Source organism: Cucurbita pepo, chromosome 18 (genome assembly GCF_057944985.1).
Source record: "Cucurbita pepo subsp. pepo isolate OVF chromosome 18, ASM5794498v1, whole genome shotgun sequence".
Lineage (NCBI taxonomy): Eukaryota > Viridiplantae > Streptophyta > Magnoliopsida > Cucurbitales > Cucurbitaceae > Cucurbita > Cucurbita pepo.
The window spans coordinates 8,183,808-8,207,631 of NC_141815.1; the positions used below are offsets into that span (position 1 = coordinate 8,183,808).

General features: G+C 38.5%; 2 protein-coding genes across 4 annotated transcripts; both read right to left on the reverse strand.

The window, feature by feature from the left end:
- LOC111779574 (polygalacturonase-like) lies at positions 1-3,448 on the reverse strand. The gene is made up of 4 exons (XM_023659637.2): positions 2,936-3,448; positions 1,882-2,171; positions 1,542-1,770; positions 1-497 (listed from the first exon to the last, which is right to left on the reverse strand). Exons 1-4 carry the CDS (start codon positions 3,431-3,433, stop codon positions 276-278), a joined length of 1,239 nt encoding a protein of 412 aa, XP_023515405.2. The 5' UTR covers positions 3,434-3,448; the 3' UTR covers positions 1-275.
- A 3,119-nt stretch (positions 3,449-6,567) lies between these two features.
- LOC111779695 (acetolactate synthase small subunit 1, chloroplastic) lies at positions 6,568-22,477 on the reverse strand. 3 transcript variants are annotated; one of them, XR_015413647.1, is made up of 13 exons: positions 22,201-22,477; positions 20,675-20,888; positions 18,753-18,836; positions 18,372-18,440; positions 17,876-17,959; positions 16,787-16,936; positions 12,000-12,086; positions 11,719-11,823; positions 11,506-11,628; positions 8,290-8,442; positions 7,319-7,385; positions 6,901-7,018; positions 6,568-6,816 (listed from the first exon to the last, which is right to left on the reverse strand). XR_015413647.1 is itself a non-coding variant. In XM_023659812.2 (12 exons), exons 1-12 carry the CDS (start codon positions 22,425-22,427, stop codon positions 6,733-6,735), a joined length of 1,446 nt encoding a protein of 481 aa, XP_023515580.2. In that variant the 5' UTR covers positions 22,428-22,477; the 3' UTR covers positions 6,568-6,732. The 3 variants fall into 3 exon arrangements, 2 of the variants coding, with proteins under 2 accessions (XP_023515580.2, XP_086975645.1); XM_023659812.2 differs by lacking the exon at positions 6,901-7,018 and having other exon boundaries at positions 7,320-7,385; XM_087119519.1 differs by lacking the exons at positions 6,901-7,018; positions 12,000-12,086 and having other exon boundaries at positions 7,320-7,385.
- Between the last annotated feature and the right edge of the window lie 1,347 nt (positions 22,478-23,824).

Here is a 23,824-nt window from a genome sequence, read left to right on the forward strand (position 1 = left end):
ACCCATCGAGATTGTATTGAGATTATTACGTCCCTCCCTTGAACAGTTCTTACAAAGCTGATTGTAGATGCAGAAACCAATTACTATAAAATAAGACGTGGCTGATTACTGAAAAAACGTTGACTAATAATTGTATCAATTTAAACCCTAAACTTTCATATAACTGAATCGGTTTAGATTCATCTATTAGATACTCGTTTTAAAACTGCTGAGGCATAACTTTCACACATATATACCCGACGTCGGGAACCGGGAAACTAGGGCAACGAAGATCGTTAAGAAAAGCAACCATTTGGTTGAACCAAACCCAAAGCTTTACCAATGGCATATTCACATGAAGACTTGGCTTCTTCATTTTGGTAAGTTAAGCGAACATCCTCGAGCCTTATGCCATTGCAAGGGTTTCTCGAACTACAATCAAACTTTATGGCGATTGGTGTGGCTGAAGTTCCTACGATGTCTTTATATATTATATTGCTGATCTTGATTCCTGACTCCTGTTCGAAAAAAAAAATAATAAACAATGAGTAAATACGAACACTAAGCTTTGTTTCATAATCAGTCGTTATCAAACAGATCGGAACGTGTGAGATGTTGTTCATAATAACTAAGAGAAATGAAAGTCGTTCTTCCTTCAAAATTATTGTAACAGCCCAAGCTACTGCTAACAGATATTGTTTGCTTTAGTTATGTATCGTCGTTAGCCTCACGATTTTAAAACGTGTATGCTAGGGAGAGGTTTTCACACCCTTATAAGGAATGTTTCGTTCTTTTCTCCAACCGATGTGAGATCTCACAATCCACTCCCCTTGTGGGCTTAATGTCCTTGTTGGCACATGATCGGGTGTTTGGCTCTGTTACCATTTGTAACAGCTCTAGCCCACCGCGAGCAGATATTGTCCGCTTTAGCCTGTTACGTATTACTGCCAGTCTCACTGTTTTTAAAACGTGTCTACTAAGGAGAGGTTTCCACACCCATATGAGGAATGTTTCGTTCCCCTCTCCAACTAATGTGGGATCTCACAATCCACTCCCCTTGGAAGCTCAGTGTCCTTGCTGGCACACGATCGGGTGTCTGGCTCTGTTACCATTTGTAACAGCTCTAGTCCACCACGAGCAGATATTGTCCGCTTTAGCCCGTTACGTATCACCGCCAGTTTCACTGTTTTTAAAACATATCTACTAAGGAGAAGTTTCCATACCCATATGAGGAATGTTTCGTTCCCCTCTCCAACCGACGTAGGATCTCACAATTATAAATGTTCATGGAAGAACTGGATTCAAGGCCACTATGTTGAAATACGAAAGTAAAATAACTAATAGAAAACTCGTTCATAATTAGGGATGTTCTGTTTTCCTCTCGGGACTTCATGAGGACCTGTTCGTAATGAGGCTTATTTAGGTTGAAAATAGGAGAGGGAGTGGAGAGAAATTTTTCTCCATTGACCGAACAAGAACAGGGACGGGAATGCTTTCCTCGTCCCGTTCCTCGTTCCCGTCTCGAATATTAATATAAATAAAAAAGGGTATATATGTCATACCTGACCGGGGCAGTTTAGGTTGTGCGGGCAGTAGTGTTGGTCAATGAGAATAGGGTTTTGGACATTATGCATGGTGGCACCAAGGAATTGGACTCCGTACACAAATCCAGAACTGGGCCTGGCCCATGATTTTATTCTCAGCCCATTTTGCGTTCCTGAGAAAATTGCATTCGAAACGGTGACGTTTCGCACCCCAGGCTCGTTCTTGTTGTGTGCCAAGCTTCCTATACTGCAGCCATTGATTTTTTTTTTAATTAAAAGTATTATCAATAATTTAAATATAAATTAATTAATAATAAAATTATATATTAAATAATTAATACGATATAAACCGATGTACCTAATGCCATGACCAGGTCCACATTGGATACGTTGAATCCACAAATTGCGTGACCCAGGGCCGATGGAAATACAATCGTCTCCCGTTTGGATGATAGAGTTAACGATAGTCACGTGCGTGGATGTTTCTACGTGTATGCCATCTGTGTTAGGGCTATGACTCGGGGCCACGATATTCACTCCTTCCACCAACACGTTCTTGCATCCATCGATCAATATATGGAATAATTGGCTGTTTTTGGACATCATCCCTCTAATCCTTATATTGTTCGAGTTCCTAAAATTCAGTGTCTTTTGTTTTCCAAACAAGAAAACAAAACCTGTTTAATACAAAACTATGACAAAATTTAAAATAATTTATATTTACGGTACGGTATGATTTTAGCTAAAATCGTGATCTAGAAAGACTAAAAAGAAAAAGATTAAAAAAAGTTGGCTTTGCCAACACAACATTAGGGTCGTCCCCTTCATTCTATGCTGACTCCGGCCCTGAGCTGGCTTTTTGGGAAGCCCATTCCCACCGCGCTCACGGCTCGGCTGGCTTGCTAGCAGTACTGGGAATTCTTCCAGTTGACTTTGAAAACTCTCCAAAACAACAAACAAAGCAACAAGGATACCAACTCCGCTCACACCTCGGGGAGCGTCTGCTCCCCATGCAACATGCAACCGTCACTTTTGAAAACTTGTTCGCACGGTATATTATTTAAAAATATATATTTCTAATTATTTTTTCAAGTTTGATAAAAAAAAAAAAAGTTAAATATTATTAATGTTATTTTATTCTATTTTAATTCGTACTTAGATAAATCTTAAATTTAGTCCTTTGAAATTTTTTAATATAAAATTATTAATAATAATTTTCATTGAAAATGTAGTTAATAAAAATAAATATTTTTTCTTTATAAAAAAATTAACAATAAATTTAAAACATATTTAAATTTTATTTAAATATACTAAAATTAAAATTTTATTAATTATCAGAAAATAAAAATAAATATATTTGAAAGTATTTAAATGTTATATTTAAGAATAAAACTAGAATTAGAGATAGGCACCATGGCTCCGACGGGGCAGTGGGCGGCGGAGGCTTTGCAGTCCCACAAGGCGGCGCCGTTGGCATCAAGAACTCCACCACTCAAAGTAACGCCATCAACGCCATCAAAGCTCAGCCAGCTTCCGACGTCGCCAAGGATACGGTAATCGGACGGTGCAACCAGAGCCCCGTCGATATGGAAACTAATATCATTGTTGCCACACCCGCCGTGGAACTCGATCGGCCGAACCAAAAACCTCCCCTTTGGAACGTAAACAATTGTGGATTCCGACGACGTGCAAGCCTTTGCCCATGCACGGCGAAAGGCCGGGCTCGAATCCCGTCCCCCGCCGCGTATGGCACCAAAATCCAAAACGTTCAATAAAGTCGCAGAGTATGACGTTGTGATCGTATGGAAAAGGAAGAAGATGATGATGAGTATGACGATAAATGGTTGAAATGGTGAGGGAAGTGATGAATGGTTGGAAAATTTGGCCATTGGAAGATGGAATTGGATCATTTGGCCAAAAGGATTACTACTTATAGAGACGTCGGTATTGTTAGAATACGTCTCAAACCTAATTTCGTTCATGAATTTCGTGTCGTTCTTGTTTGGTCTCTAAACGCTCATATATTTGTCGTAGACTCGAACTTACAAACGTTTTATTTTATTGTATCTATGTACTTGACCTAATGCTCGATAATCATTTTACAAGAATTTAAATATATTTGAAAAGCCGATACTTGACATATATGCTCGATAATTTTTCTTTGATTTTCATTTTTTTTAAAAGATCGCTTTGGTCTCGGGCTCCGACCCAAGTTCACCGCTAACAAATATTGTCCATTTTAGTCTATTACGTATCACCATCAGCCTCACGATTGTAAAATGCGTCTATTAGGGAAAGGTTTCCACACCCTTATAAGTAATGTTTTGTTCTCTATAAATTTTATAAACATATTCACACCGTGTTTTTTCTCGAACATAAACCATCATTATTATTTATTACGATAACTAAAAAAATATATATTTTCAAAGTAGACCCGACAAAGATTAAAACAGACGAGTTTCAAAGTACAGACACCAAAATGATATTCTAACCTAAATTTACAATTTAACTATGAAAAAAATTATATATTCTCGACATTTACATAGGACGATCATCATTTTCTCCGTCTTTTTTATTATATAAAAATAACTAAATAGAACCTTCAATGCTCGTGAAAATAATAAGTACTTATCTACTTAGCTGTGTCGAGATCAGTTGATCGTGATCGTGATCGTAATTTTCAACGGGTCAGTTCGAATATTGATAATTTAATATCGGGAGAGTTAGGTGATGGTAGGTAATGAAAGACTTTGACAAAAATTTTGTACTCAACACTTTAAATTTTATTGGTCTTTTCAATTGCTTACTTTAGTTTTTCCATTTCTAAATATTATCAAAATAATACCAACAATTTCTCTATTATTGGTATTATTTTAGGTTCAAATTTTATTTTTTATTTTTTATTTTTCTAAATAATATATATATTATATATTTTTTATTTTATTTTCTATATTTTGATGTATTTTTAGCTCTAAAACATTATACTAAAAATTATTTTTAGTTTTGTTATAAATTTTTTTTTATTGATTATTTAAATAACCCAATTTTATTTAAAAAATTAAAAACCTGTTGGAAAAATCCGATCAATCCAACTCAACCATCCGAATTGGTTCATAGGTTCTCCTAGAACAAAATTGGGTTGAACCGAACCAATCCGAATTTGTTAACGATACAACTATATATACATATATTTATTTAATTTTATAATTATTTATTATTATTATTATTTATCCTTTCACACCTCTTTAAAATAAAATAAAATTAACATTTTATTTTTATTAAAAATAAAATTTTTAATAAATGACCCGAAAAATTCGAACCTAACCAACATCTCTTCGACCAATTTTTGTCTTAACCAAACATGAATGGAATTTATTAATATCATAAATGAATCGAGATTTTAATATAATTTTAAAATATCAACAAAATATAAAATTTCTCACTAATATTAAAAAAGATTAAAAAAAAACATATTTATTAATTTTAAAAGTAATTATTATTATTATTATGATTTTTTATTTATGGATAAAAAAAAAATATTGGTAGGTTAAATGAGTGTTAGGTAATTCCGGTGTTTGCGCCATATGTCCGTTGTCATGAAGTAATTTGGTTCACCAATTTCAACACTATAATCCACTTTGAGTAGTTTGGTAGGTTGAATTTGGAATTTCACATTTTTTATTATTTATTTATTTTTGTGATATTTTGGTTTTTTTAATCGAGGAAAGTCGAAAGACTACTGACTTTTGACCTCTTGATTCTCGGGTTTTTTTTCCTTTGTTTGGTTTATCTAATTCCCGAGCTTGTTTTAGCTACATTTTTCAACTTTTGCAAGTCCCACTTGATTTTTCGGTATAGCTATACACTATAAAAGAAAGAAATATAGAGCTTTATGCACGATTAAAATGAGACGTGCGTAACTTGCTCTCTTTAAGGAGATTTAAGGGTACGATATTTTTGTTGATAACGTTGTTGTAGGGCTTCTATCAATCTGCCTCGTTGTGGATATACCAATATGGTTGAAACCCTGTAAATTTGAACGATTGAGCACAAAGCTTGAAAAAACGATAAACTTGTCGTTGATGATATTGAATAATGTTGCCTACCAAAATGTTAGTTTATTTATCACGTTTTTAGAAGTATAGACCAAATAAACTATTGTGTAAAATACACTTTTAGTCATTGAAACCGTTATTACATGAATGTTAGTAGAACATCTCAAATATGAGAAAAGTGTTGGCATCGACTTCAATGGAATCATCGAGATGACCGTGGCGACTAGATTTGGTAGAACGATGATGGAGTGTTTGAGGGGAAGAGTAAGAGAATTAAGACAAGAGGGTGAGTCGAGAGAGAGGGAGAGAGAGCGATGGAGAGGAGAACGAAACTTTCCTTATAAAAATGTGGAAACCTCTCCTTAACAAACCATTTTAAAATCATGAGATTGACGACAATACTAACGGACCAAAGTAGACAATATCAGCTAGCGATCACCTTGGGCTGTCACACTCGATCAACCGAGTCAAGCTTCACCCATCAAAGAGTCCCAATCTATGGAGCTACAGATATCCACAAGGTAGAAACGACGACATATATGAGCTTATCTAGAAAGGTAAGACGTTTATCGCTCCAACCTCTAAAAAAGTGCATTTTACGCTTAAGAAATAAAGCTTCATTTACAGTCCAACTTCAAACCAAGTTCATCCAGCCGATCAATCAAATATACTAAGAGATCGATAAAATGATCAAACAAGTTACGAACAAGTAACTCGAGCTACTTCAAAGTTAAACTGCTACGACATTCCTTACAGACATCCCGTCCTACTCCTATTCTAACAGACATCGAAGTATCGATATTGTAGCAACCCAAGCCCACCACTAGTAGATATTGTCCTCTTTGGGCTTTCCCTTTCGGACTTCCCTCAAGGTTTTTAAAACGCGTATGCTAGGGAGAGGTTTCCAAACCCTTATAAAGAATGTTTCGTTTTCCTCCTCAACCGATGTGGGATCTCACAGATATCGATGGAGATTTCATCGATGGATATCGATAAAATATTTGATAGCAACAAAAAGTTTTGTACAAACTATTTTAGTGAACGAGTTGCTTAAACATTCATGGTGGAAAACAGGAAGACAGCCTAATGCAAACAGTAAGGAAGAGAAACTTACTGAATTAAATTACCTAAAAGAAACAAAGAGCTTCTGGGACTTAGATTGGAAGGGGATAACCACGAAGATATGTCGAGTCGACGCCCGACTCCCTTCCTAACGCCACCCTTCCGGTCCTTGCCACCTACCGATACAGAAAGAAGGATCCAGCATTTAGAATTGTACATATATGCACAAACACACACAAGGCAGTGTCAAAAATGTATACAAATTAATGTTTAGCTGATATAAGCACCCTTAGAATGCTAAATAAACCGTCTCGATCGCCTCATCAAACAACGGAAAGCCTAGCTTCGACTAATTGTGCTAGATATCAGATCTCGAAGCTTACAGAGAACGAAATAGTTCGTAGATATCAATTTTTGCGACCACGTGCATCTTTCCCTAGATTCAACGTCGATGGTCGACGCGTTTAGCAACAACGATAACTAGCATTTATCATCATGATACATATACGTGCTGCTACAGAATCGATACTCATTCTCATGTAAATATATACACAGTAAATTTTCATTTTATTTGGAACGTCTATGCTTAAGTTAAAGTACATAATAATGAAAAAAAATCAGAAAAAGAATTCGTTTTCCAACAGCTAGTCTATAAGATATAGAAACCAAGAATACGAACCTCACATATCCCGAATGGCTCTAGCAACCTCTGCAACGCGACCATCTTGTTTAAATCGCCCGTGAGCTAGAGTAAATACGGAAAATTATAGCATAAGAATAGCCAGATCAAAGCACTCTATGCATGTAACAATCCAAACGCACCGCTAGCAAATATTGTCCGTTTTGGCCCGGTATGTATCCCCGTCAGCCTCACGATTTTAAAACGCGTTTACTAGGGAGAGATTTTTACACCTTTATAAGGAATGTTTTGTTCCTCTCTCCAACCGATGTGGGATCTCACAATCCACCCCCTTTGGGGCCCAGTGTCCTTGCTGGCACACCCGCCCGTGTTTGGCTCTAATACCATTTGTAACAACCCAAACTCACCGCTAGCAAATATTGTCCATTTTGGCCCGGTACGTATCCCCGTCAGCCTCACGGTTTTAAAACGCGTTTACTAAGGAGAGGTTTCCACACTTTTATAAGGAATGTTTCGTTCCTCTCTCCAACCGATGTGGGATCTCACAATCCACCCACCTTGGGGCCCAGTGTCCTCGCTGGCACACCGGCCGATGTTTGGCTCTGATACCATTTGTAACCGCCCAAACCCACCGCTAGCAAATATTGTTAGTTTTGACCTGTTATGTATTGCCGTCAGCCTCAAGGTTTTAAAACACGTCTACTAGGGAGAGGTTTCCACACCCTTATGAGGAATGTTTCGTTCCCCTCTCCAACCGATGTGAGATCTCACAATGCATCGGAAAAGAATACTCTAGTATATCCTTTTATCCCTTTACAGATTTCTTTCATTGTTTCAGAAGAATTTGTATCAAATGTTCCTATCAGTAGCACAAACATCATTAATTGAGCAAAACATATCTATATATCTATATTATATGTTTGCAGATGCATATAATAGTCTTAACCACACAGATATGTATATGTATTCATGTACAACTCTCTATATGATATCAAGGACAAGAGCGGACCTGAAGAGTAATTGTATGTCCAGACATATCAACAGCTTTTGCACGGAAGATCTGAGCAATATCAAGGACATCTCTTCTTGCAGTAGCATTTACAGCAACTTTTATCAACATTAATTCTCTCTCAGCAAATGGCAAGTGAGTTAGATCGCGCACCTGAAGAAGCCGTTACCCCCTATTTAATCAACCATGAACGTGTACGTGTCGCAAGCCCGTAATACTATAAGCTAAGCACTCTAAGATTCTCAACATAAAAGAGATGAAAACATCATTTATAGGAGTATAGTAAATAAAATCAAAATATTTCAACTTGTAATTTGGGTCAACTCCCTTGTTTGTGTGGCTAGAAAAATGTAGCTTCATTTAGTTCTTGGGCAAACTTCATAGTCAAATAACGGGTAACAGTTAGGCTTGTCTCATTATACTTTTTAAGCCCACTGCTAGCAGATATTGTCCTCTTTGGGCTTCCCTCAAGGCTTTAAAACGCGTTTGCTAGGAGAAGGTTTCCACACCCTAATAAATGGTGCTTTGTTCTCCTCCCCAACCAATGTGGGACATTACAATCCACCCCCTTTGGGGCCGATCGTCCTTACTGGCACACCGCCTCGTGTCTACTCCCTTCGGGGAACAGTGAGAAGGCTAACACATAGTCCGGTACCTGGCTCTGATACCATTTGTAACGGCCCAGATCTACTCCCTTCGGGGAACAGTGAGAAGGTTAACACATAGTCCGGTACCTGGCTCTGATACCATTTGTAACGGTATTACATCCACTGCTAGCAGATATTGTCCTCTGCTCTGATACTATTTGTAACGGTATTACATCCACTGCTAGCAGATATTTCCCTCAAGGTTTTTAAAGGGCTCTCCTTTTGGCTTTGCCTGAAGCACATATTGTCCTCTTTGGGATTTCCATCAAGGTTTTTAAAGGGCTCTCCTTTTGCTTTCCCTTTCAGGCTTCCCCTCAAGGCCTTTTTAAAGGGCTCTAGCAGATATTGTACTCTTTGGGCTTTCAGGCTTCCCCTCAAGGCCTCAAGGCCTTTTTAAAGGGCTCTAGCAGATATTGTACTCTTTGGGCTTTCCCTCAAGGTTTTTAAAGGGCTCTCCTTTTGGCTTTCTTCCCCTCAAGGCTCTCCTTTGTTTTTAAAGGGCTCTCCTTTGGGCTCTAGCAGATATTGTCCTCCTTGGGCTTTCCCTCAAGGTTTTTAAAGGGCTCTCCTTTTGGCTTTCCCTTTCAGGCTTCCCCTCAAGGGCTCTCCTTTGTTTTTAAAGGGCTCTCTTTTTGGCTTTCCTTTTCAGGCTTCCCCTCAAGGGCTCTCCTTTTGGCTTTCCCTTTCAGGCTTTCCCTCAAGGGCTCTCCTTTTGACTTTCCCTTTCAGGCTTCCCCTCAAGGCCTTTTTAAAGGGCTCTAGCAGATATTGTCCTCTTTGGGCTTTCGGTTTTTAAAGGGCTCTCCTTTTGGCTTTCCCTTTCGGTTTTTAAAGGGCTCTCCTTTTGGCTTTCCCTTTCAGGCTTCCCCTCAAGGCCTTGTTAAAGAGCTCTCCTTTTGGCTTTCCCTTTCAGGCTTCCCCCCAAGATTTTTAAAGGGCTTTCCCTTTCAGGCTTCCCCTCAAGGTGCTTCCCCTCAAGGCCTTTTTAAGGGCTCTCCTTTTGGCTTTCCCTTTCAGGCTTCCCCTCAAGGTTTTTAAAGGTGCTTCCCCTCAAGGTGCTTCCCCTCAAGGCCTTTTTAAAGGGCTCTCCTTTTGGCTTTCAGGCTTCCCCTCAAGGTGCTTCCCCTCAAGGCCTTTTTAAAGGGCTCTCCTTTTGGCTTTCCCTTTCAGACTTCCCCTCAAGGTTTTTAAAGGTGCTTCCCCTCAAGGTGCTTCCCCTCAAGGCCTTTTTAAAGGGCTCTCCGTGCTTCCCCTCAAGGCCTTTTTAAAGGGCTCTCCTTTTGGCTTTCCCTTTCAGGCTTCCCCTCAAGGTTTTTAAAGGTGCTTCCCCTCAAGGCCTTTTTAAAGGGCTCTCCTTTTGGCGCTTTCCCTTTCAGGCTTCCCCTCAAGGTTTTTAAAGGTGCTTCCCCTCAAGGCCTTTTTAAAGGGCTCTCCTTTTGGCTTTCCGTTTTTAAAGGTGCTTCCCCTCAAGGTGCTTCCCCTCAAGGCCTTTTTAAAGGGCTCTCCTTTTGGCTTTCCCTTTCAGGCTTCCCCTCAAGATTTTTAAAGGTGCTTCCCCTCAAGGCCTTTTTAAAGGGCTCTCCTTTTGGCTTTCCCTTTCAGGCTTCCCCTCAAGGTTTTTAAAGGTGCTTCCCCTCAAGGCCTTTTTAAAGGGCTCTCCTTTTGGCTTTCCCTTTCAGGCTTCTCCTCAAGGCCTTTTTAAAGGGCTCTCCTTTCGGCTTTCCCTTTCAGGCTTCTCCTCAAGGCCTTTTTAAAGGGCTCTCCTTTTGGCTTTCCCTTTCAGGCTTCCCCTCAACGCTAGGTTTAATGCGATCTCACAATTTCTAGATATGTAACGACCCAGATCCACCGCTAGCAGATATTGTCCTCTTTGGGCTTTCACTTTCGGGCTTCCCCTCAAGGCTTTATAAAATGTGTACGCTAGGGAAACATTTTCACACCCTTATAAAGGGTGTTTCATTCTCCTCCCCAACCAATGTGGGATTTCACAATCCACCCCCATTCAGGGCCCAACGTCCTCGCCGGCACTCATTCCTTTATCCAATTGATGTGGGCCCACCACCAAATCCACCCCCCTTTAGAGCCCAGTGTCCTTACTGGCACACCGCCTCGTGCCTACCCCCCTCGAGGAACAGCGAAAAGGTTGGCACATCGTCCAGTGTCTGGCTCTAATACCATTTGTAACGATCCAGACCCACCACTAGCAGATGTTGTCCTCTTTGGGCTTTCCCTTTCGAGCTTCCCCTCAAGGCTTTGAAGCGTGTCTACTAGAGGAAGGTTTCCACACCTCAATAAAGAGTGCTTTGTTCTCCTCCCCAACTAACATGGGACATCACAAGATATCCTCGTGAATCCTCCAAAGTGAAAAATATTTCGATTAGTTTGGCATTAGATGATGATTGACCGTTGACACGATACCAAATTATATTCAACGTTCGAATATGAAGTTAAAACCATTCAAAGGAGCATAAAGTAAGTAAACTAGAGGTTTGCCTACAATAGTTAAAACAAGAAACTCAGTCACACTATCATTAAACTTAATCACTAAAAAAATTACTGAACATGCTACCTCATGAAGATCTATTAATTTCTGAAGCTGCTGAACCAACTTTTCAATGGACTCATCGGTTCCAGGAATGACCGTCGTGATACGAGATAATCCCCGTCTTTCTGCACGTCCTACAGCAAGACTCTGGCAATTTTCCAAATAGAAAATCATGATGAAGAAACTGATGAAAATAAGAAAAAGTTAAACGATGTCAGTAGTAAAATTAGAACCCACCTGAATGTTATAACCTCTTCGAGAAATAATGCCAGTAACAACATTAAGAACTCCAGGATAGTCGTTTACTAGCATAGACAATGTATGTGATAGAAGACCACTTGACTGAAAGTTAGCAGAACACAAAAGGTCAAAGAACATTGTAGAAGAGATAATATAAAAACCATACATGGTAGCTACTACTATACTAAAGGATATAAAACAATTCCACACAATTTTTTTTTTTTTTTTTTTTTTTAAGAACTATAATGGAAATATTTGAAAATTATATCGGTACGTACATCGTCATCATAGAGAGCACCCCAGTGAGCGTCAAGAATTTGATTTGAATGAAAATTTTCGTATGGCTCCAATGGATATACATCTCCCTGCAATATTCACATTTCGGTTTCTTCAGTGAAAAGCAAGAACAATTCCCGACATGAACGAATATAAATCGGGGAAACAAGCACCCTAAACTAATAGGGATAGGGGAAGACACTGTTAGTTGAACACGACTCTCCACAATGATATGATATTGTCCACTTTGAGCATAAGCTTTCATGACTTTGCTTTGGGCTTCCTCATAAGACCTCACTCACACCAAACTCATGATCATTCCCTAAATTAGTGGATGTGGGACTTTCATCCTTTCATCCAACACCTCCCCTCGAACAAAGTACGCCTCCAATTAATCAAGGCTCGACTCCTTTTTCTTTTGGAGTCTTAGTCATTTTTTACTATGTCTTCGAGGCTCACAATACTTTTGTTCGACATTTGAGGATTCTATTGACATGGCTAAATTTAGGGCATAACTCTAATACCACAATGGTTTGTTGGTTTGTTTCTTAGAGATTCTCATTTAAGGTTTTTCCTTGGCATTTCAGAGGGTTTTGGATTCTAACCCATGATTAGAATGCACTATTTACTTACTCTATCATACTAAGTTTTCATCCAAAGAATTAACAACTTAACAATCTAAGACCTTTCGAAAGCAAGGAGGAAGGGTAGCAATGGTTGGTAGTCAACATGGCCACGAATGGGGAGGGAGCATGATAGTAAGCATCCGTGAAGGTGGAGAATGTAGCACCCAAAAAAAAAAAATGAAGGAAAGTCACCCATGCGAGACGCAAAGGATCCAAAGAAGGAAATTAATCCTCAAAGGATCCAAAGAAGGAAATTAAGAGGATTAAGCAAGGACAAGGGTCTTAAGCAAGTCATTTCCACACACTAAGAAGTAATTTTAAGGACTTAAAGAACTTTTAAAGAGGATTGGAAAGGAAAAAGTAAGCAAGAAGGACGAAAATGTCATTTTTCCAATTATCAAGGATCGTTTTGGATTTTTAATTCCTTATCTAGAAGGAATTTCAAGATACTCAAGAAGGAAAAATGACCAAAAAAGATAAGAATGTTTGAGAAAATTATAATAAAACATTCTGAAAGTGGCAAATTACCAAAATACCCCTGAAGTTAAGGATAATTACGGATTTTCCATTCTACACAAAAATCAGAACCTTCACCGTGCCTTCTGCACAAAATCCTTCGAATCTCGACTCTCAGCCGTTGGATCTCCTCCAAACTTGGATATATTCTAGATCACTCACGGATCATCACATCCAACGGCTAAGATTCAAAACCAAAGTTAGTGAAGCTCTGATCGCAGTAGATATTTCCGACGGATTTTCCAAAAAATCCAATTGCCAATTCACGGCGATTCTGGAGCTCTCACTGTTGGTTTAAGTTTCCCCTATAAATTCTGAGGTTGGCGCAATAGTTTGGAACAAGAATCGAGCAAGGTCGAGCTCCCAGTCATTGGCAATAAGCATTTAGATTTTGGGTCTCCTACTCTCGGGTTTCTTCTAAATTCAAGAGCAATTCTCCACCATTCCTCTTCAAACTTGTTCCTATAGCTTCTAAACAAGATTACACACAAGTAAAACCATTCCTCTAATCCAATCCGCCATTGAAGAACTTCAAGGAAAACTCAAAATTTCAATCCAAGGATACACGAGAATTCGTCGAGCAAGGACGACCCCAATAGGTTTCTGCACCTCTAAGGAATGTTTCCACAGAAGACCACGAAGAGAAATAACCTAAGGAACGTTCCCAATTGAAGAAAATCCGTTTCGGGCTCAAATTGGGGGTAAATGTCGAATTCCTATCTACGGCCTCTTTTCCTTCAAATTAAGGATTCCTTTAGCTTCAGAGGAAGAATTTGAGTAACTTCGATGAAGGAATCAAGAACTGAAATGTCGTAGAATAAGATACCCAAGAGATCGAAAATCGGAGGTGTCGGGTAACTTGTTGACCGAGAGTGGTTTCTCAAAATTAAGATCCGACACTCAAATTTGTTCCTCCAAACCAATTCCTTTAGCCTGAGGGAAGAATAAGAGAGAGGTTTGGTGAAGAAATCGAGCCTCGAAAACCCCTAGAATCGGCTACCAATAAGAAATCCTTTGTTTTTACTCCGGCGAGAAATCATATTTTGGACGAACTTTGGAAGCAAATATCTTAGACTAAGATCCGTGAAAAGGTATGAAATCCCTAGCTCTTCCTTGTAACATCCTCTTTAAGTTTCATGAAGAAATTGAGGGAAGAAATGGCGTGAACGGAGCTGGGGAGGGCGAGTTTCAGACCGCGACGCGAACAGTTGCGCATGTCTTCTTACCGTCTGAAGGAAGAAGAGGATGACGTGGCCGGTTCAGTTGAATCGGCCATGTCAACCCAAAACTCGACGTTCCCTCAGTCTCCATTTTAACCCCCTTCCAGACCGGTTCTCATGAACAACTTTATGGTTCCAGAAACTAGACACATCAAGGAGTCTATGGAAGAAAATTTGAGGTAATTCGGGTACCGGAAGCTCAAGAACAGAGGTCCTAAATGTCGACAACGAGGTAAGTAGCCACCTTCGACTTTTTGTTAAGAAATACCGGTAGGAATTGCTTGGATTTTCATATGAACCTTAAACCAAGTATGAACTAAGGATACATGAAAGAAAAACCCTAGGAACCGTGAGTTAAGGCCTTGAACCGAACAAATTGCTCGGAATTTAGGTAATGTTAAAATAACCCACTAGATGAACCCTAGCATGTTGAGGTTATATATGAAATTTGGTGGTCATTGGATAAGGATAAGTAGGTAAACCAAGAAATGGTGCAAAATGACCATAATGCCCCTAAGGAAGACTACCTACGGTTCATGACCTAGATGACCTCCAAATGCTATGAAACTCTGTAGTAGATCTTATTTTATGATGTTTGATTATATGGTGAAGTTTGAAAGTCATTGGAATACGTTAAGTAGCAAAACCAAGAATTAGGGGTAAAATGACCAAAATGCTCCTAGGACTACTTATGGAAATTCAAGGTCTATACGTGCTCCAAATGATTTGCTACTTCTTATAAGGTCTATTATGAAGAACATGAAGATATGTTTGAGGTTTCAAGTTGATTGGAGCAAGTTTGGAACCTAAACCAAGTTAGGACCCAAGAAACACCACAAGAATCAAGACTCTTCTAGAACCATCTAAAGAACTCCTTAGGAATCTATGGCCTTCTAGAACAACTCATGCTAAGATGGGTTCATATGGTTACAAATGCAAGTTACAACTTATGCCTCAAAGAATTATGCACCTTAGGAACTTACAAGATTGAGAACAAAGAACAACACCACACAAGCTTTACAACTACCCAAGTTATGGGTACCCAAAAGATTTGTAGGATGCCATGCTTAAGTATGCATCGAGCAAGTGACCTTTATGGTCTATCATGGGGAGTAGTCTAGGGCCACAGAGGAACAAGAAGAGAGTAAGTTACCTTAGCCAAGAATCAAGAACCTCTTAAGACCTCCCACGGTACAGCATGCTCATGACTTAGACTACGCTGCTTGGAACGCATGAAGCCTTGAACAAAAGTTAAGCAGACTGTATTATAGGGCAAGCCCTTGATGTAGTATTAGACTATATCGCTTGGAACGTAAGAAGCCTTGGATGTAGGTTTTCAGACTATACCACTTGGAACGCATGAAGCCTTGGGCATAGGTTAAGTAGACCGTATCGAAGGGCAAGCCCTAAGATGCGGTAAGACTACGTCGCTTGGAACGCATGAAGCCTTGGACGTAGGTTAAGGCTGTGTTGCTTGGAACGCATGAAACCTTGGACACAGGATTGTCAGGTGCATGTCTAGTGCTGTAAATCCTAGGGAGAGTGTCTTGAAGAACGAATCAAGAACAGAACAAGAACCTAGAAAGTACCAAGAACAAGAGAAAGATCGAGGACTAGAACATGGATCAAGATCCTAGTTCTAAGGACAAGAACCAAGAACCATAGTACTAAGGCCCTTAAAGGAAAACCAAGGTCTTCAGGATACATTAAGATAAGAACCCCAAGTCAAGAACAATTACTAGGGGGCTTAAGTACTTACAACAAGAACAAAGAAAGTGGTACCCTAGCATATTAAGGACACGATTAAGAGCCTACAAGTAGGCTACTTACTGAGTCTTGTACTCATTCCTTATTCTCCATTCTTTTTCAGGTGATAAGGAGCTGGTCGAGGTCGGGAGCGGACTCTGAAGCAGGTGCCATAGACAAACCTCACCCGTCGTCTTCAACCCTTTTGTTTTAAAACGTTTTGTGTCTGTTCCTTATTTTGTGTTTTAACCATTATGTCGTATTTTAAATTAGTAACATGCGTGCACTATTTTGGTATAATATAAATTATGTAGTAAATTTTAATTGTTTTATTTTGCAAAAAATTTACCCGTCTTTTAGAGCCATCGCGTCAGCCCCGATCCTTACAGAGAATGAGGAAGGAAGAAAAAGGGAGAGAAATGCAATAATAAGAAATAAATTAGTAAAATTTACGACCTATTTTTTGAAATCTGAGTCAGCAAAGTCTAGTCACTCTGTTGCTTTATAGAGCCTTCTTTTTCCCTTCTAATTGTAAAATCGAATCTCCCCATTGACTAGTATTCTTGTAGTCCTCGTGACTCGTACTTCAATACATGTTCTAAATACGTACTTCTACTTCAGCAACATTGTAAAAAAAAGAGTTCTATCAAAGCTTTCATGGAAAAGAACAAAAGAACATACGGTGGAGGTAGGGATGTTGCCATTGAGTGATTGACTTGCATCTCCTACAAAGGCATCAACCGGCCTCGAATCTTTGAGATCAGGATAAGAAGCTGCTGAGAACCTCCAAAAGGGAGCTGTTTCCCCCATTTTCTCCCTTCTCAATGCTATCTATACACCGTCAAACAGATTCAATGTACATCAGATATCAAAATTTTATAATCCATTTATTAATAAATAGCACATGATAAACTTAAGCAATGATATCCAAGTTCTAATCCACCTTGGTAATCACCTTGGTAAGATACACTGATATGAACCAAGAGACATCCATCCTACAATATACTTCAATGAAGATGTGAAGAAAATATTGTTGAAATTATAAAAAGATATTTCAATTCATGCCACATTGAAGAAAAATGAAGTTTCATGTTATAAATTTTGGGTAGATTACAATTATTGTATTTCATTAATATATTTTAAGACTTTTTATATACTTCAGGTTACAATTACTTATTACCTAATCATACAATTACTTATTACCTAATCATGGCCATTAAGCAGGAATGTTACACCTCATGTAATGCTTTCATTTTAAGCCTATATAAATCCATGTATGTTTTATTTGTAAATATACTTAAAATATAGTAAAAGGAGTATTTGTTTTTTTTTTTTTTTAGCCAATGACTAAGTTTTTGCATGTAGAATCATTCAAGCTCAACATGATCAATCTTGCTTGTGGAGTGATTCGAATCTCAGACAAGTGTTCTTGTCTTGAGATATTTGATCAACAAGAATCATTCAAGCTAGACATGATCGATCTTTCTTGTGGAGTGATTCGAATCTCAAACAAGTGTTCTTGCCTTGAGATATTCGCTCAACAAGATAATCCGAATCTTACTCCCCTTGTAGTGATTTCCACATATCAAGACAGATCGAAACAAAATGTATCAACTTGAGTATAGCTCTCAACTCATAATAACTTTCAGCTCTACTCATGATAACTTTCAGCTCAGACCATACCTTGTGCCTTTCAGAAGTGCAAATTCTTATACCCATGAATTGTTGAACTCAGAAGAAAAAAACATGGAACAAATGTATTATCTCTACCTTTCCAGTTCTGGCAAGTTCTCTAATTCCAAACTTCCTGAAGTTTCTTTCAACGGCGACCAGTTTTCCAGGATCTCCGGTCACCTTATGACATTAAGAAAAAACAAACCTTTCGTTAATCTACGACTAATAAATCGAACGTAGGCCATGCAAAACAATGACTTCAATTGTACGATGTACATACTTTAATCATTTTATGGATAATACGGTAGATAAAGTGAACAGAATATTTACTAAGTTTCTTTCAGTTAAATCTCTTGCAAGACAACTTTTAGCATCCATGGTAAGTAACTATTCTCAACTTTTTGCTACTAACTAAGAATATTCCATCTCTCAGACTTGCAAATATAAATTTTTTACTTAAGAAAACAATAATTTTACATTAAAAAAGACGGTAAAATTGATATAAATAACAAGAGAAAAAAATACTTCAGAGATATTGGCATGCGTTTCTCAATGATAAGTGAATGTTCTGAAAGGATCTGAAAGTAGTCACCTCAATAGTCAATGAATGTTCTGAAATATCCACAATTGTTCCTCTAAAGATGTCTACCAACAACATTATCTGAGAAACAAAAAAAGATATAGAGGCATAAGACAATAAAAAATTAGAGCTTATTACGTAACGAAAATCGGAAGTTTTCAACATCTTCAACTAAAGATATTAGGTGTTTTTTTTATGAGAAACCATGCCGCCTTCTAAGACTAAGGAAAGGAGAATCAGAGGTCCTATCAAGGGGGAATATAATCCTTTAAAAAGATTTCCCAAACAGAAACAAGAATTAGAATTTAAAACCCTGTATCTTATTCATACAAAAATGGTTCTTTCCACAAAGCATGTAAAATGACCATTAAAAAATGTAATGCAAGTCGTCACCTCAGCACGAGTACTTGGATCAGCATTGAGTTTCATAAGCACCAACTCGCGCTCCACTTGGGGCTTTCTTGAGATATCTTCCACCTGATAATTGAAATATCTAAAGAGTTCTTCACTAACCTTTTATTCTTTGGTTCAAGGTAAAAAAATATCTACGATGTTATAGGGCTTTGTGCAGATTGCTGGTGTAGTGGGGGAGACTTTAACATGGTTAGATGGGTCTACGAGAAATCTTACAACAATAAGATGACTAAGGGGAGGAGGTCCTTTAACAATCTTATTGATAACCTGTAGCTGTTTGAACCTCCTATGAAGGGAGACCAATTCTCTTTGTTTAGATCAGGGATTCGACCCAGGAGTTCCAGAATTGAAATATTTCTGCTTTGGGAGGTTGGGAGGAGATTTTCAAGGAGATTTGGATGTATAGGCAGGTGCGCATCACTTCAGACCATTTCCCTCTTCTTTTGTTTTTTGGTTTCCAAAAATGGGGCCTCAGCCCCTTCATTTTGGGAATATGTGGTAAGATCACCCTGATCTTCTTGACAAGGTGAATGGCTGGTGGAAGGAGATTGCTTTGGTTGTATTTGGTTGGTTGGCTGGGTTACACGAACAAACCTTTGATGCAGCGACGGTTTGTTTTAGTTTTCTTTCTAATTTGATGTAGTAACTTTGTGATGCTTCTTGGCTAGTTCTTGGTTATTCTTAAAGGCTCTTTAAATAGTAGCCCTGTTTCTTGTTTAGTCTGTTAGGAATCACGACTCTCCACAATGGTATGGTATGAATATTGTCCACTGAGATAGTATTCCTCACTTATAAACCCATGATCTTCCATGAAATTAACCAATGTGGGACTCACTCCCAATAATCCTCAATCCTCAACAATCCTCCCCTCGAACAAAGTACACTATAAGCCTCCCCTGAGGCTTATGGAGCTCTCGAATAGCCTCCCCTTAATCGAGGCTCGACTCCTTTCTCTGGAGCCCTCGAACAAAGTACACTCTTTGTTCGACACTTTAGTCACTCTTGACTACACCTTCGAGGCTCACAATTCTTTGTTCGATATTTGAGGATTCTATTGACATGGCTAAGTTTAGGGCATGACTCTGATACCATGTTAGGAATCACAACTCTCCACAATGGTATGATATTGTCCACTTTGAGCATAAGCTCTCATGGCTTTGCTTTGGGCTTCCCCCCAAAAGGCCTCATACCAATGAACATAGTATTCCTCACTTATAAACCCATGATCTTCCACTAAATTAACCAAGGTGGGACTCACTCCCAATAATCCTCGATCCTCAACAATATAGTCTTTTATAATTGTCCTTTTTTTTTTTTTTTGTGGGACAAAGTTAATGAAGTCTTTTACTTTCAAGTAGCTTCCATAAAAACTATTACCGTAGGATAGTTAGGTCTTTTATTTGGATAACCTATTTGTTACAGTCCATTGTTGGTGACAGGCTATATATATGGCTGTCCTTTTTGCCTTAAAAGCCAATAAAACTAACTTGAGTGCATCAGCTCTCCTTAACTAGCTTTTAGGAGGGAAAATCATAGCTCGACGACACTGAATCAAAACCTAACAAAATTCTGTCAACCAGCGTTGATCGACTATGTTTACTAACGGAACCAAAACGTAACTATGATTATCGTCTTTCAAGTACGAACTTCTACAGTCCTCTACACCCCTAGATCAGACTTTAAATTCGTAAATGAATGATCTCTTTCTCTTGGCAGCAAACTCCCTTACTTCAACATCCTCAAATTTCTTCTAGTAATGCTCTTACAAGACCAACAACTACTACACCAGCTATCACACACCAATCCCCTTTGTCGACACGGAAATTGAATGCAAAAAGCTTGCCCACCCGCCCATACGTCTTCCCAAACTAAAGAAAGATGGTATGAAAAATCAACAAAACCTTGATAACATTGGCAAGTTTGTTTAGCTGCTCCACAACTTGTCTCAAGACATTTTCTGTTCCAGTGACCACAATGGTAAAGAGAGCCTTATCCTTGTTCAATCCAACAGCAAGGGACTCAATGTTGTAACCTCTCCTTGCAAAGACACCCGCAATTCGGTTTATTATTCCACTTTCATCACCAACAAACACCGATATAGCATGTCGCATCACCCTGAAAGCAAAAAGAATACAGTGCCACTTTGGACATTGTTACAAGCTCCAACTATGATCTAAAAGTTTTGATTTTGATTGAACAAGTCATTGACACTGTTGCTTTGATATTGGTGTGGCGTGCAGATTGCATTAACAAGCAATGATTTGTCATGATATGAAACAAATGAAGAGGCTAGCCAGAGAAAATAAAGGTAGATGGACAAAACTATATATGTGATGATCCGTCAAAATACATTTTGAAACAAAACTTTGGCCTGCTAAAACAAGAGTTAGATGAAAAGGATTTCCAATAAAATACTTAAAAATTTGAGAAATAGATGGGTGAAAATGAACTCGATGCTCATCAAACCGCTTTGTACACAAACAGCTACGTCAAGAGTGACATTCGTTTCTCTTCTCAAAAGAAAAAACACAAACAACTATGTAATGACTTTATTTCAGTCAATTGGAGATCTTTTCTCTAAACCCATTAGCCCTCTCTTTTGTAAATTCCACATATCAACAAATAGCTGTTTCTTAGAGGGGGAAAGAACGAAGTGTTAGGAATAGTGTTAGGAATAACGATTCTCCACATTATGATATTTTCCACTTTGAGCATAAGCTCTTATGGTTTTTCTTTGGGCTTCCCCAACAGGTCTCGTACCAATAGAGATGTATTCCTGTGGGACTCCCTCCAACAATCCTCAACAATCCTCCCATCGAACAAAGAAGTACAGCATAGATCCTCCCTTGAGGCCTATGGAGCCCTCGAATAGCCTCTCCTTAATCGAGGCTCGACTCCTTCTTAGGAGCCCTCAAACAAAGTACAGTCATTTTTTTACTACACCTTTGAGGCTCACAACTTTTTTGTTCGACATTTGAGGATTCTATTGTCATGACTAAGTTAAGGGCATGACTCTGATACCATGTTAGGAATAACTAATCTCCACAATGGTATGATATTGTCGACTTTGAGCATAAACTCTCATGGTTTTGCTTACGGCTTTCCCAAAAGGCCTCATACCAATGGAGATGTATTCCTTACTTAAAAACTCATGACCATTCCTTAAATTAGCCCATGTGCGACTCCCTCCCAATAATCTTCAACACAAAGAAAGGTGATTGAAACTAATGAACATTTCTCGCCACTAAATTAAGTAACATCTTTAAATAAACGTCAAAAATCAAAATGATCAGTGAAGCAACCAAGCGGCCAATACTTGTTTCAATAAACGAATAACCAATGGAATAAAAAAGACACTGATGAAAAGCATGAACAAGAAATAACCAAATCGAAGGAAAGTAGAACTGGACTTTTCCCGAGCACTTACGAAGAACGAATGGCGGAACGTGAAAAGTCGCTTACAGTCACTGCATCATCATTAGCAGCAGCAGAAGAGACCTGCGACCTCTGGAGCTCGAAACGGTTCCATTTCTGCACTTTCCGGTACTCGCCGATCAAAGTTTCAGAGAAGACATTTCTAGAGGCAACTGCTGGATAGCGAGGCTTGAAAGCGTTAACGGAAGTCGGGCAAAGCGGTACGGCGGCGGCCGCCATGCTGAATGAATACCGGTTTGAAGAGGGAAGAGGGAGAGTGACAGAGTTGAAAAGGAAACCGCCACACAGTTATATAACTCGCAGAGCATGCTGCCCGAAAAGGACATTTGGCTTTCCTCACGTTCTTTTTTTGGTTACCGTTTTTGTCCCGTGGTAGGTACGCAGAATTTGGATTTTTTTTAAATAAATAAATAATTATATATATATATATATATCATTTCTTTATTAAATTAATTTTTAGCATAAATATTTCCAATCTATTTGAATTATTTTCATTTTTACTTTTCAGGATATTTTGAGTGTTTTATTCAAAATTATTTCTTTTTTATTCGATACTATTTATTCGAAATAATTTTTATTTACGCATATCATAATTATTTATTGTTAATTTGAGTTATTTTTTTTATATATATTTGTAAACTTTATAGTTACGATTAAATTTTCAATAATTATATATATATTTGTAGACTTTATAGTTACGATTAAATTTTCAATAATTATTTTTCATTATAATCAATAGGATGATCCAGACTTCTCTATGTGAATTATAAAACTATTGGAGTGGTTGTATGACTTTTAGGCATAATGATAGACATTATAATGCATAAAATACAATATGCCAATATATATATATGTATAGGGATTGGCTTTGGGTCTTTCTTGCGCAGCTTAGGTGGAGGGCGAAGAAGGTCTTCTTTCGGGGGGCCCGAGCCATTAGTGAGATACCACTCTGGAAGAGCTAGAATTCTAACATTGTGTCAGGACCTACGGGCCAAGGGACAGTCTCAAGTAGACAGTTCCTCTCGAACCTTGTGTCAGGACCTACGGGCCAAGGGATAGTCTCAGGTAGACACTTCCTATGGGGTGTAGGCCTCCCAAAAGACAACGGAGGCATGCAAAGGTTTCCTTGGGCCAGACGGAGATTAGCCCTCGAGTGCAAAGGCATAAGGGAGCTTGACTGCAAGACCCACCCGTCGAACAGGGATGAAAGTCGGCCTTAGTGATCCGACGATGCCGAGTGGAAGGGTCGTTGCTCAACGGATAAAAGTTACTCTAGAGATAACATACTGATCTTCCCTCTCTCTCTCTCTATATATATCACATTACTTGTATTAGAAGTAGATACCGAGTGGAAGGGTCGTTGCTCAACGGATAAAAGTTACTCTAGAGATAACAGACTGATTTTCCCTCTCTCTCTATATATATCACATTACTTGTATTAGAAGTAGATACTTAGCCAGGTATAGTATTGATGTACGCCCATTTGCTTATATACATAAATTAGATGAGAAACTCGAGAAAGATAAAAGAGACCAAGAATTCAGAACCATCGCCTTATTGTTAATAACATTTAGCCTCTCCCCATCTCGAGGACAAGGATGAAGAAGCCATCCCGT